General features: G+C 44.6%; 1 protein-coding gene across 1 annotated transcript in view; it reads right to left on the bottom strand.

Annotated features, from left to right (window-relative positions):
- SCN10A (sodium voltage-gated channel alpha subunit 10) overlaps positions 1–12,794 on the bottom strand; it is a 93,000-nt gene that overhangs the window by 37,528 nt on the left and 42,678 nt on the right. Inside the window, 2 exon segments of the mRNA XM_029940880.1 lie at positions 4,136–4,309; positions 6,938–7,176. Of these exon segments, the coding sequence (XP_029796740.1) occupies positions 4,136–4,309; positions 6,938–7,176 (413 nt within the window).

The raw sequence follows: 12,794 nt of genomic DNA, 5'->3' as shown, positions 1-12,794 counted from the left end.
ATGACCTTTGGCAGGGCTAGCAAGATGGAAGAAAGCACAGTTTGTGGTATTTTACCATCGTTAAAGAAAGAAAAAGGTAACATAGATACAAGTGATATAGATCCTTAAAATATAATGGCATAGCATTCATAACTTTGTGCCAAAAAATTTTAAAAATCAGGTAAGGGAAATTTCTAGAAAAATATAACTTATCAAAACCAATTTGAGGAACAGAAAACCTGACTCGTCCCATAGCCAGTAAGAAAATTAAGTCAATAATGAAAAAGCTTGGCCTCAGATGGCCTCACCGGTGAATTCTACCAACCCTATAAGGAATAAATAATCCCAATCTTACCCAAAGGTTGGGTGTGGAGGAAGAGGGCCATTTCTGACCTCTTTTAATTGCAATTAGCACAACCTTGATACCCGGATGCTAAAACCCGGCAAGCGAAGGCAGGAAGGAAAATTACAGGCCAAATATTACTCATCAATAAGACGCAGATATTTTAAGCAAATTATTAGCAAACTGGATCTTCCAATGTATATATAAAAAAAAGTATCACAATCAAGTCAGGTTTATCACAGGAAGGCAAAGTTGATTTAACAGTAGAAAGTCAGTTAATATAATTGACCACTTTAACACATTAAACGACAAAAATAATTGGATTATCTTAAAACATGCAGAACAATTGTCTGATAAAATTAAATAGCCCTTCATGATGAGTAGTCTTAACAAAGGAAACTTCCTAAACTGGTAAAGTTGTCTTTTTATCTTAAAAAACAACAAATATTAGACTTGGGGAATATTGAAACCATTCTCTTTGAAATCAAGAAAACAGCAAGGATGTCTGCTATTAATAATACTTCCTTTCAACAGCTTGCTGGAAGTCCTGATTCACACAATAGTGCAGTAAAAAGAACCAAATGGTATAATGATTAGAAAAAAAACCCCTCATTTGCATATGACATGATTGTGTTAAAAAATTTTAAGAATTATATAGATAAATCAGAATTAATAAGAATTGTCTGGATGCAAAAATACTAAATGTAAAAAAAAAAAGCCAACACAACAACAACCCTAGAAAAAGACATTTAAAAAGAGATTTCATTTAGAATAGCATAATGAACTAAGGTATACTAGGAATAAATCTAACAAAAGATGGAGAGAATTCCTTATGGAAAAAATTAGAAAAGTTTATGGAGAAATTATACAACCTTTGAAAGCTTTAAAAATGGAAAGTGTGCTGTTTTCATAGGTCAGAAGACTTCATAATGTAAAGGTTGCGTTTCTTCCCAAAATGATATATCAATTATCATGGTCCTAGTAGGAAAGACCAACAGGTTTGGGTGTAGTGGGGCTGGAACTCGGCAAATTGATTCTAAAATGAATATGGAGGTTCCGGGGCCGAGATATTCTTAAAGGAATGAAATGAGGTGGGTGCCTTCCCTTACAGACACGCACCCGCTCAAGGCGACTGCAGTAATCAGGACATGTGGTTGGTGCCAAGACAGACCAGTGGGTTAATGGAGCAAGAGTTTAAATGATGGAAAAGGAGGCCATGCTGCTTTGAGAGGGAGCAAAAAGCAAGAAAGAAGACACAGCATTTCCATTTCTTCCTTCTTTCCTTCCCCCCAACCCCCTTCTTTCCTTCCTTTCTTCAGTCAAGTGTTTACTGAGTTCCTACTATGTGCTGGGCCTTGGGATAGAATGGTAGGCAAGGAAACCCTGGCTTGTGAGTCACGGAAAAACAGGTTCATCTGATGGCAGACTCCAACTTTAGAGAATGTGGCTGGGGAGGGCCTCTCCGAGGAGGTGCTGTGTGGGCTGAGCCAGGAAAAACGAGAATGAATGATCTAAGTAAAGACAGGCGGAACGCATTCCGGGTGGAGGGAGTGAACGTGTAAAGGCCCAGAGGCAGGAAGAGTTGTGCTCTGTGCGGCGAGGGCAGAGGACGCGCCTCCGGCTGGAGCAAAGACGGGACCGTTCGCAGAGGCGGGCAAGCGCCCATTACGCCAAACTTTGGGGACCCTCGGAGGACTGTGGATTTTATTCTCAGAGCAGCGGGAGACCACTGAGCAGTAACGTGCAAGCACTGTGCTTCGTGAACGTAAGCGGAGAAGCTGTGTGCACGCGTGTGCGTGGCTGGCCGGGGAGCACACGCAGCGTGTGTGCTGTCCGCTCTGTGTCTCCGGAAACCGCCTGAGCACTGAAGCCCATATAAAATCTATGAAACCGGCGATCCGGGCTGTGTGAGTTTTTCGGGGTGATGTCCCCAGCTCGGGTGCAGGCACGGCAGAGGGAACATTTGGCTTTAACGTCAATATTTGATGGGATTTTGCCAAAAACTAAAAATGTGAAGTGCGAGGGGCAAAGGGAGGTTGAGTTGGTTTCAGAGGTGTAGTAATACTAATGGACCATGGTGTCTAAGCCAGGCGGTGAGGGATGGGGACACGGTGGAGGAGGAGCCCCCCGCAAAGCATGGGGTGGTACCCTGGTTAGGGAATGGGGGGTTGAGCAGCACGTCAGGGGCAGGAAGGTCCGGGCAGAGGGGCAGGCGTCTGCAGAACCCCGCAGGCCCCAGCTATGGGGCAAACCTGCCTATTTGCGGTGGTGTGAGACTACGGGCTTTGCAGTATCAGAGCTAAAGAAGCATGTAGACTTTAAAACACTAAGCTCACAGGGGTCTGGGGGGCTCACTCAGTTGCGTGTCTGACTTCGGCTCAGGTCATGATCTCACAGCTCATGAGTTCAAGCCCCGCGTCGGGCTCTGTGCTGACAGCTCAGGCCTGGAGCCTGCTTCTGATTCTGTGTCTCCCCCTCTCTGCCCCTCCCCCAGCTTGCACTCTGTCTCTCTCTCTCTCAAAATATAAATAAACATTAAAAAAACAAATAAGAAAATACAACACTAAGCTTGTATTTCTCCAAGGGTACCAAAAATGTTCCTATTTTATTAGGAAACTAACTTCAGGCCCTCTCAGGGCACAGGAAGTATGGAATCTTCTTCCCTCAATGTTTGTGCATGGGTGTCCCACATTGGCCATTAACTTAGATGCCTGCCTCTTGGTATCATTTTCTAGATACGTAGAGAAATCTGTCCTTCTAAAAATGTGTTTTACTTCCTCCCTTCTCAAGTTTTCAGGTTATGGGTAAACTATGGCCCCGCTGTGCTCTTCTCTCCGTTAGGACAACAAGAGACACCAAGCAGATGTCCCTAATGGGAGGCACACAGCACAAGCTCGTGCTTCCTGGGACACGCCTGATTTGGCCTTTAAACTGCTTTTTAAAAAATTGGATGAGTAGCCAGTATTAAAATCTGGATTTCTGGTTTCTCGTGAAAAATGGCAAAGTCTGACCATAATAGACGGGGCCGCCTCCTTGGCTTACAGCATCCTGAGTCTTACATAAACGCTCCTCCCTGGAGTTGGGCTCTGTGCTGGGTCTGCCTGCCTGTCCTCATGGGGCAAATCTCCAGCCCAGCTTTCCGTCATCGCCGGCGTGGTTCCTGAGGCCTTGGAGTTTGCCGCCCCCACTACAGGTAAATCAGGTCCGGGAGCTCAGCGGTCGGGGAGGCAGACTTTCTGGCCTAGAAGTGGACTTAACGAGAGATTAGGCACTCTCTCATTCAGTCTGTCCTTTCTCTCCAGAGCGGGACACTGGACCCCGGAGGCACTAGAGAAGGCGGAGGACGGTGGCTAGCCCATGCTAATAAGCCACGCCGTGTCACGGCGAGGGGTTAGCCCGGTGCCTGACACATGTCAGTGCTCAAAAAAATCATAGCTACCATGATTACCATTGTCACTGTTATTTGACAAGACAACAGAAGGGTGCGGATGAAGAGGATAATAATAAATATTGTTTAATATTGATAAATATTGATATCCTAAACATTGATAATAAATATTGGTGTCCGATAAGAGAACAGGAGGGCGCAGATGAGGGAGCCCAGGCCTGTACAGGAGAAGGCACACCCCCACTTTGAGTAAGCAGATAGGACCAAGTCTCCAGCCCCTTGGAGCCATGCCCGGCCTCCCCCACCCAGGCACAGGAGAGAAAAAGTTTGCTGGCTGGTGGGGTCCCCAAAGGACAGTGTCTGTTCCCGGGGGCGTGGCTCCCTCAATGTGGGGGGTCTCCCCAGGTGCTAAGAGAGGACATTACCAGGCGGAAGGTCCGCAGCACGGACAGGCTGCCCTTCTTGGCCGCACCCAGCTCGATCAGGCTCACGGTGACGATGATGCAGTCAAAGATGTTCCATCTCTTCTGGAAGTAATAGTAGGGGTCGAAGGCAATGATTTTGAAGACCATTTCAGCAGTAAAAAACACAGTGAAGACCTGTGGTTGCAAACAAGGACCCATTTGATCAGGGTCTGTGGAGGCAACAGGGAACTCTAGTTTAAAAATAAAATAGCAAATCCGTCTACCTTGTTTTTATGCAGTTTCTCTAAAGTCTGTGGGCTCTCGAAGGCCTGGGGATGGGAACCCTCAGTGTGGCGGCACAGAGTAACCTCTGGGCCGGCGCTCGGGATGTGCATTAGAGACCAGGCATCAGTGTTTCCATGGGAATGAAAGCAGAGGTGGATGAGAGCGATTATATAACCATCTAAATGAGAAGTCAGTCTGGTTCGGTTGTTTACAAGCTTGGATTGTGGGGTAACATAGACCCACATGAAAGCTCCATTCAAGGCCGCCTGGGGGGCTCAGTTGTTTAAGCATCTGACCTCGGCTCAGGTCATGATCTCATGGTTCCTGGGTTCGAGCCCCGCGTTAGGCTCTGTGCTGACAGCTCAGAGCCTGGAGCCTGCTTCAGATTCTGTGTCTTCCTCTCTCCCTGCCCCTCCCTGGCTCATACTCTCTCTCTCTCTCTCTCAAAAATAAATAACCATTGAATAAAAGTTCAATTCGGCCCTGTCCTAGCTTGTAAAAGCTTGCACAAGAAATGTATCTTCTGTGTACCTCTATTTCCTCATCTGTATAATGAGCATAAAATGGGATAAGGCATATGCAGTTCTTAGCAAAGGTCTTGGCCAATATAACTCATTAATAAATGATAGCTCTTAGACTAGAAGAAGAAGAAATTATCTCTAAGATTCTTTCAGTTCTGAGTGTCTTTAGCTGTCTTAAACAGGAGAGAGTTCTGATATTGACGGAGGTCGGGTCCAGGCTCAGGTCACAGGACGAGCAGCCGGGAAGGGAGACAGGTAAGAGGAGGGGTCAGGTGCCATGCTCTCATTCACTCTCAGCAGAGCCCTTCGCCAGCCTGGGAAACAGGCAATGCCATCCACTCTACAGCGAAGGAAAGGCTGGGAGGTTAAGTGACCTGCCTAATGCCACAGATTGCAACGGTATAATTCAAAGAGCAAGCACTGAGTGTCCTTTGTAGGCAAGTGAGGTGTGGTAGGGGTGAGGCTGAGGTCCTGTGTCCTATGGGGACCTGGGTCCTGGGTTCATTGGCTCCATTGTCACTGGCTGTGCCATATTGGGCAAGATACTTAAGCCCTCTTGGTCTCAGTGCCCTCTCTGGGGCTGTGAGGGTGGTGAGAGGCCCGTCGCGTTGTTGTGTTGTGGAGATGACTCCTACAAAGCACCAAACTCTGCCTGCCTTTCCTGCTCTCTTCTTAAAATGCGGCCCCTGCTCTGGCCCAGCAGCAGTGGCCTTTCTTCTTTCTTGCCTCCACTTCTCCAGCTATAAAATGAGGGTGTGGGCTCAGAGGTCTCTTCCGTAAGACCTCTGTGCTCTGTGCTGATTTCTTGGAAATAGAGTCTTCCTTCTTTTTCCACTTCCCCTCTTCATATCAACTTTAAATAGAATATGGTCTCTCAGGGGCGCCTGGAGGGCTCAGTTTGTTAAGCGTCCGACTTCAGCTCAGGTCATGATCTCACGGTTCATGAGCTCAAGCCCCACATGGGGCTCTGTGCTGACAGCTCAGAGCCTGGAGCTCCCTTCCGATTCTGTGTCTCCCACTCTCTCTGACTCTCCCCCACTCGCACTGTCTCCTTTTCTCTCTCAAAAATAAACAAACATTTAAAAAATTTAAAAAAGGAAAAGAAAGTGGCCTCTCAGCCCAGGTGCTGCCAAAACATAGGGCACGCTGGAGCCACGGTGTCCCAGAGCATCCCTTCCCTGGACTCAGGGGGAAGGGGAGGCTTCTGGGGAAGAGTAGTCACATTGCCCCTGAGGCCCCTCTTTCTATTTAAGACTGCAGCCTACGAGGAGTCCGGAGAGCTGGAAGGTTCAGGTAGACCCAGTGGGCCACCTCTCGTGGGGGGACACTGCGGTGGATCTGGAGGCAGGACCCTGACCTTCTCAGCTTCTGCTTATCCTGCGACAAAGTCCAGTATGGATCATATCTTGTTAAAAGCAAATAATAGTAAAAAATAATAATAATAATAATACTGGAGGACAATTTAAAGCTGTGTCCTGTCTAAGCCAGATACACAAGAAAAGTTCTGATTCCGTGGGGCTTTGTTACAACAGCAACTACATTCCCATGTCTCCTCCCTTTCACTGCCTTCCTGACCCCTCTCTGACTCAGTGTGCCCTTAAATGGCATCAACTGAAAAACTACCACCACTGCAATTTGCAGTCATAAAAGCAATAAAACCATGAGGTTCCCAGTCCATAGACTCTTTAGATGGGAAAGTGACATTTATCCTAATTTCAAGGTAGAGGCACCTGAGATCCAGAGAATTCAGGAGCCTGAGCTAAGTTGTGTAAAGAGGGAGCTAGCTGCCCCTTGGGGAGGACTCTCTAGGTCCATTTCCTTGTGCTGGTTTGTCCCAGTGCAATTCCCACCAGCCCAGCCTGGCCCTGCAGACTTGATTTCCTGCCCTCTGTGCCCACACATCTCCAGCACTGCTGCTCTGCCAGCTGCATCAACGCTCCAATGGATGAGGGCATGCGGCCACCCCACCCCAAGTCCCCCGCCGTGACCGCTGGGCCACGGCTGCCCGTGCACTCACGATGTTGCCTATCTGGAGCATGGCTTCGAAGGCGGGGCTCATGCGGTGGTGCTCCATGGCCATGAAGACTGTGTTCACCACGATGCACAGGGTGATGGTGAGCTCTGCGAAGGGGTCCGTCACTATCCCAAACAGAAGCGTCTTGAGCTTCACCCATGTGGGGCAGCACTCCCAGATCAGATACTTCTTGGCCAAGCTGATCAAGCAGGGTGGGCACCTCCGTTCAGACTCCTCGAATTCTGTATCACAGTGTGGTCAATGACAGTTGTCAGCCATGTGTCTCCTTAGACTCCCATCCCCCGGCCATTCCCTAGACCTTGTCATTAGTAATAACTACCACTTGGCAATTGCCACCCTTGCACCTTGCTCTGATGACCATTTCCTACTTTCTGAGCTTCCTCAGCGCAGCAAGTGTGGTCTAATCTCTGTCCCCATTCAGTCCCCCAAGGCATGGATTTTTTAAGTGCCATTGCCTCTGTCGTGCTCTTAGTTCTTGATTTGCCTGGCTTAGACTTCATGTCCTCCCCTCTATATGCTCCTTTGCAGACATCCTCAGTTCCCTTGTCCTTCTCCCCTCCTCGCTCCCCCTCAGCAGACTTCTCTGCACTGGCATCCAACCAGGTAGACCTGGTGAGAAAAACTACACAACCATGCCGCCTGGTCCCACTAGGGATTCATGAGTCCCAGCTTGTCACTTTCAGAAATCCTGCCACGTTTCCCCATTTCAGTCATCAGACGAGCATTCCTCACTTTCCCCTCTCTCCTCCAACCTCCCCCACATCTTCTCACTTTCTGCTGATCAGTCCCTTTGGCTTCCCTCAGAACATAGAATCCCTCACAGAAGAACTTCCTCTTCTTCCTTTCACTGAGTCTCCAAGGAATCTACAAGCCCACCCCATGTTCTGCACCCCGCCCTGCCCCCAGGACCCGAGCTGGCTCTACTCCTACCTGTGCACCTGATCAAGGCTTGTGTGATCCCTTCTCTCCCCTCTGGACTATTCCCGTCAGCACGTGAGCATGCTTTAAGTGTATGTCCACTTTTTAAAAGATCTCCCTGGACCACATGTTATCTTTCATCTACTGACCCCTCAACAGCAAAGTTCCTTGTAAGAGTTTTCTACACTGAATTTTCCCTATTTTCTCACTTCTTATTCCCCCCTTGACCCTGGAATCAGGCTTTCCCCCTTCCTCATTTAAATGATCATTTCCCAGCTATCCCCTTACTCTGTCTCTCACAGCATTTGACAGAAGCTATAACACTGCCCTTGAAATGCCTTGTCTAGCTTCCAGGACATCAGTATCTCTTGGTTTTTCTCCCTTATCAGTGACTACTTCTTCTCAATTTCAGGTTCGGTCTTTCCTCTTCTTCCCTCTGAACGATGGAGATCTCAAGCAATTTCTCCTTGATATTTCTTTTTTTCCCTCTTTAGGTAATCTCATTGAGCCTTATGGCCCTAAAAATCCATTGCTATGCTATCTCCCCCAGATTGTATGTTGTTTCTGATTTTTTTCACTAAGCACTCGGCTCATCTCTAGCTGCTTCCATTAAATATCCTTGTGGATGTGCATCTGGGGCCACCTCTACAGAGAGCAACTGCATAGCTTTAGAACTATCCATAAATTTACCTGTAAAATATGCACTCAGCAGATACACCAGCCCACAAGGCAAGGAAAGATGATGTCCATTGTTTTTATAATAATAATAATAATAGTAATAGTAATGGTAGTAATAACATAAACCATTGATAAAGTCCATTATGAAAAAAGATGAGGCAGATTTATTTATGAAGATGTAAAAAAACCTTATATGTGTGTGAAGTGTGAGTGCATATAAATGAATAGAATATGGCAAGAAGGATGTAAGAGAAACTGGAAGAGGACCCTGAAATACTGGAGTCTGGGGAGCGGGAAGGATCTTTGGTGGGAAAGACATGGTCTTCATTGTGTATGCATTTGTAGTACTTGAATTTTTTTTCCTGTATATATTTTTTCAAAAGAAATAAATTCAAGGAAATAAATGTATCCCCCCAAATGTTGCTGTTTTATTTCCCCACGGGTAGATAAGAAGTCTATATGCAGTCACACTTGTCCACATTGCTCTTTATGTTTTCTTGCTTCCACAACTTGCATAGAAGCCATTCTCTTCACAAATTTTGAAAAATTCCCATTCCTGTTTCTTTCTACTCTTTTGTAGTTTCACCTCTCCCCTAAAATTTTGGTGCATTTGGAGTTTATTTTGAGTAAGGACATATGGATCTAGTTCATTTTTCCCAACCTATGGTCATTTATATCAACACTGTTTGTTGCATAATTCTCATTTTCTAAAGGATGTGATGTTTCATTCTGATCATAAGTTATCTCCACATATCCATATATTTTTATATGCACATGTCCATTTCTCTTCCATAGATCAGACTATTTTTCAAGATCACACTGTTGTCATGACTTATAATATTTATAAGTCTTTAAAATCTTTAAAACATTTCCTCAAATAAAGTATAAAAATAACTGAGAAAAATAATTGTGGCTCATGTCATAGACAAAAGGCTCATTTCATTAATATGTAAGAACTCTTAAAAATCAATGAGACAAAGTCCAACCTAGCAGCAAAATGATTAGGCAGTTTCTAAAGAGGAAATTCAAATGCTTTATAAATATTCGAAAAGATGTCCAATAATACTCAAAATGAGAGAAATGCAAGATAAAGTTATACTAAGACACTATTTCATGGATCAGATTTGCAAAGATAAAGACAGTTTGACAGTTGTGTTTGGGAGGGTGTGGGTGGAGAGGCTTGGATGAGTAGGAGTTGATACATTTATGTAGAGCATCCATTATCTTTTGATAAATGCCTGAAAATGCCTATCCCTGTGACAAACGGACTTCACTTCAAGGCATTTAACCTACAGCACAAGTAGAAAGTGATATGGTGACTGAAGAATTACTTTCCATCAAGAAGGGAATGGCTAACCAGCTTACGCCACCGTCTCTACAATGTAGTGCCAACATTTATCGCAAAGTGTAAGGATACTATGTAGGATGATTTTCAAAATACAGTCATTGAAAAAATTATGGCACAGACTAGTATGTGTGATATGCTACCACTTGCAATGGAGAAAAACAGACTCTATATTTTTGACTGAACATACTAGATTATTTTTAGGAGGGAAACACAAAACAGCTGGCTTGGACATTGTTTCCAGAGAAGATAGTTGGTGGACAGAGGAATATTTCCCTTTTATAATGTGCCCTTTGGTGTCTTTTAAATCTTATGTAACATGTTGCTCATTCAAACAATAGTGTTCTAAATAAAAATTTGATAAGGAGATTTTATTTAAAGCAGTGAAGTAAGGAATATGTACCCCCTCTACTTCCAGAAATCAACAAAAGCATCAAGGAGACTGAAAAATAGAAATGCAAATTCTTGGCAATGATTTTTTGGGTTTGATACCAAAACCAAAGTCAATGGCAAAGACAAACACGTGGAATACACCAAACTAAAAAGCTTCTGCACATTAAAGGAAACCATCAACACAAGGAAAAGGCAACTTATTAAATGAGAGAATATTTGTACATCATACTCCTTAGAAGTTAATATCTAAAATATGTAAATAACTCCTACAAATTGGTAGCAAAAAAACAATCTGATTTTAAAATGGGTAGAGAAACTGAATAGACATTTTCCCAAAGAAGACATATGAATGGCCAACAGGTACATGAAAAGATCCTCACATCACGAATCATCAGGGAAATACAAATAAAAATACAATGAAATATCTCCTCACACCTGTTAGAATGGCGATCACCAAAGACAAGAGATAGTAAGTGTGGGCGAGGATATGGAGAAAAGGGAATCTGTGCACTGCTGGTGGGGATGTAAATTGGTGCACGCACTCTGGAAAACAGGATGAAGATTCCTCAGAACATTAGAATAGAACTATCACGTGATCCAGCAGTTCCGCGTCTGGGTGTATATCCAAAGGAAACAAAGTTACTGTCTCAAAGAGACATCTGTACTCTGATGTTTATTGCTGCACTATTCACAATAGCTAAGATATGGAAACAATCTTAGTGTCCATCAATAGATGAATGGATACAGAATATGAGAAACACAGCAACACCCCGACACCTCCCCCGTGCACTGGGCCATGAGAAAGAAGGAGATCTTGATGTTTGCCCTCAAACTTGAGGGCATTGTGCCAAGTGAAATAAGTCAGACAGAGAAAGATAAATGTTGATACTACATGGTATCAATTATCCATGTGGAATCTTAAAAAAAAAAAAAGATGAACTTGTGAGTTGTGAGGGATGTGGACATTGACCACTAGGGAAACCCTTTAACAATGTGTACATATATCAAATCATCACAATGTACACTTTAAATATCTTACTATTTTGTCAGTTATATCTCAAAGACTGAAAAGCATCTTAACAGATGAAAGTAAAAAAAAGAAAAGAAAAGAACGTGCTGCCTTTCTACTTCCAGAAACCACTAAAGGCATCAAGGAAACTCAGAAATAGACATGCAAACTCTGTTTGTGATGAAAGCAGAAACCTCTGTAAACTCAAATTGTAAGTTATGTGCATAGGCTATGAAATCCTGCACAGATCAGTCAGCATAGAGGAGAGTGCTCTGAAACATCCCTTTAAATCATACATATGTAAACTAGCAAATCATGGTTTTCCAACACAGTTGGCACCCCCGCCAGGGGCAAAATCAACCATTTCTAGCTGAAACGAAAGCAGGTGCTTCCCTGAACCTCTCTGGGCCCTAAAAAGCACAGTGTTGCAGGAGGAATTGGGAAGTTCACCATTATGGCAGGAAGCCCTGTCTGGGAGGCGGGACAGGAAAGCCCTTAGCCTTGTAAATACCCTGAACGTTGCTGACCTCGGTTGTCTGGGGAGATACACGCGAAATAAGTCAGGCGGAGAAGGACAGAGACCATATGATTTCACTCATAGGTCTAACAGGAGAGACCTAACAGAGGACCATGGGGAGGGGAAGGGGGGGTAAGAATTAAGGAGAGAGAGGGAGGCAAATCACGAGAGACTCTTGAACACTGAAAACAAACTGAGGGCTGAAGGGGGAGGGGGAAATGGGAAGCGGAGTGATGGGCATGGAGGAGGGCACTTGTGGGGAAGAGCACTGGGTGTTGTATGGAAACCAACTTGGTAATACACTATGGAAAAAAAAAGAGAGAGAGAGATATAGAGTCTCAGAGAATCGTGCACTTGGAAGCCTGGAACATGAGCACAGCTCTTTGCCAGAAGACCCTCCTGCACAAAGCTAATCCAGAAAGACCCTCTTCGTTTCCTTCTGTAACAGTTCAAGAGATGTCCCTCCTCCCACGAACAGTCTCCACTTGTGCATCCTCTCCCGTCACTTCAGGAATTGATGGGATGGTCTCTCTCTTTCCTTCATCGTCAGTCTTTCCTTCATCGTCAATTCTTATGGCTCCTCCCCATTAGCATGTAAATATGCTTTTATTTACTTTTGTTTATTTATTATTGTTTTCAGGTCAAGCTGGACTTTATTTTATTTTTATTTTTGCAATATAATTTATTACTAAATTGGCTTCCATACAATACCCAGTGCTCACCCCAACCAGTACCCTCCTCAGTGCCCATCACTCACTTTCCCCTCTCCCCCAACCCCCATCAACCCTTAGTTTGTTCTCTGTATTTAAGAGTCTCTTATGGTTTGCCTCCCTCCCTCTCTGTTTGTAACTATTTTTTTCCACTTCCCCTCTTCAATGGTCTTCTGTTAAGTTTCTCAAGATGCACATATGAGTGAAAACACATACCTGTCTTTTTCTGACTGACTCATTCTGCTTAGCATAATACCCTCCAGTTCCAA

The sequence above is a fragment of the Suricata suricatta genome, chromosome 5 (assembly GCF_006229205.1).
Source record: "Suricata suricatta isolate VVHF042 chromosome 5, meerkat_22Aug2017_6uvM2_HiC, whole genome shotgun sequence".
Classification (NCBI taxonomy): Eukaryota; Metazoa; Chordata; class Mammalia; order Carnivora; family Herpestidae; genus Suricata; species Suricata suricatta.
Note: the sequence above shows the minus strand (reverse complement) of the source record. Positions and strands in the feature narration are given on the sequence as shown.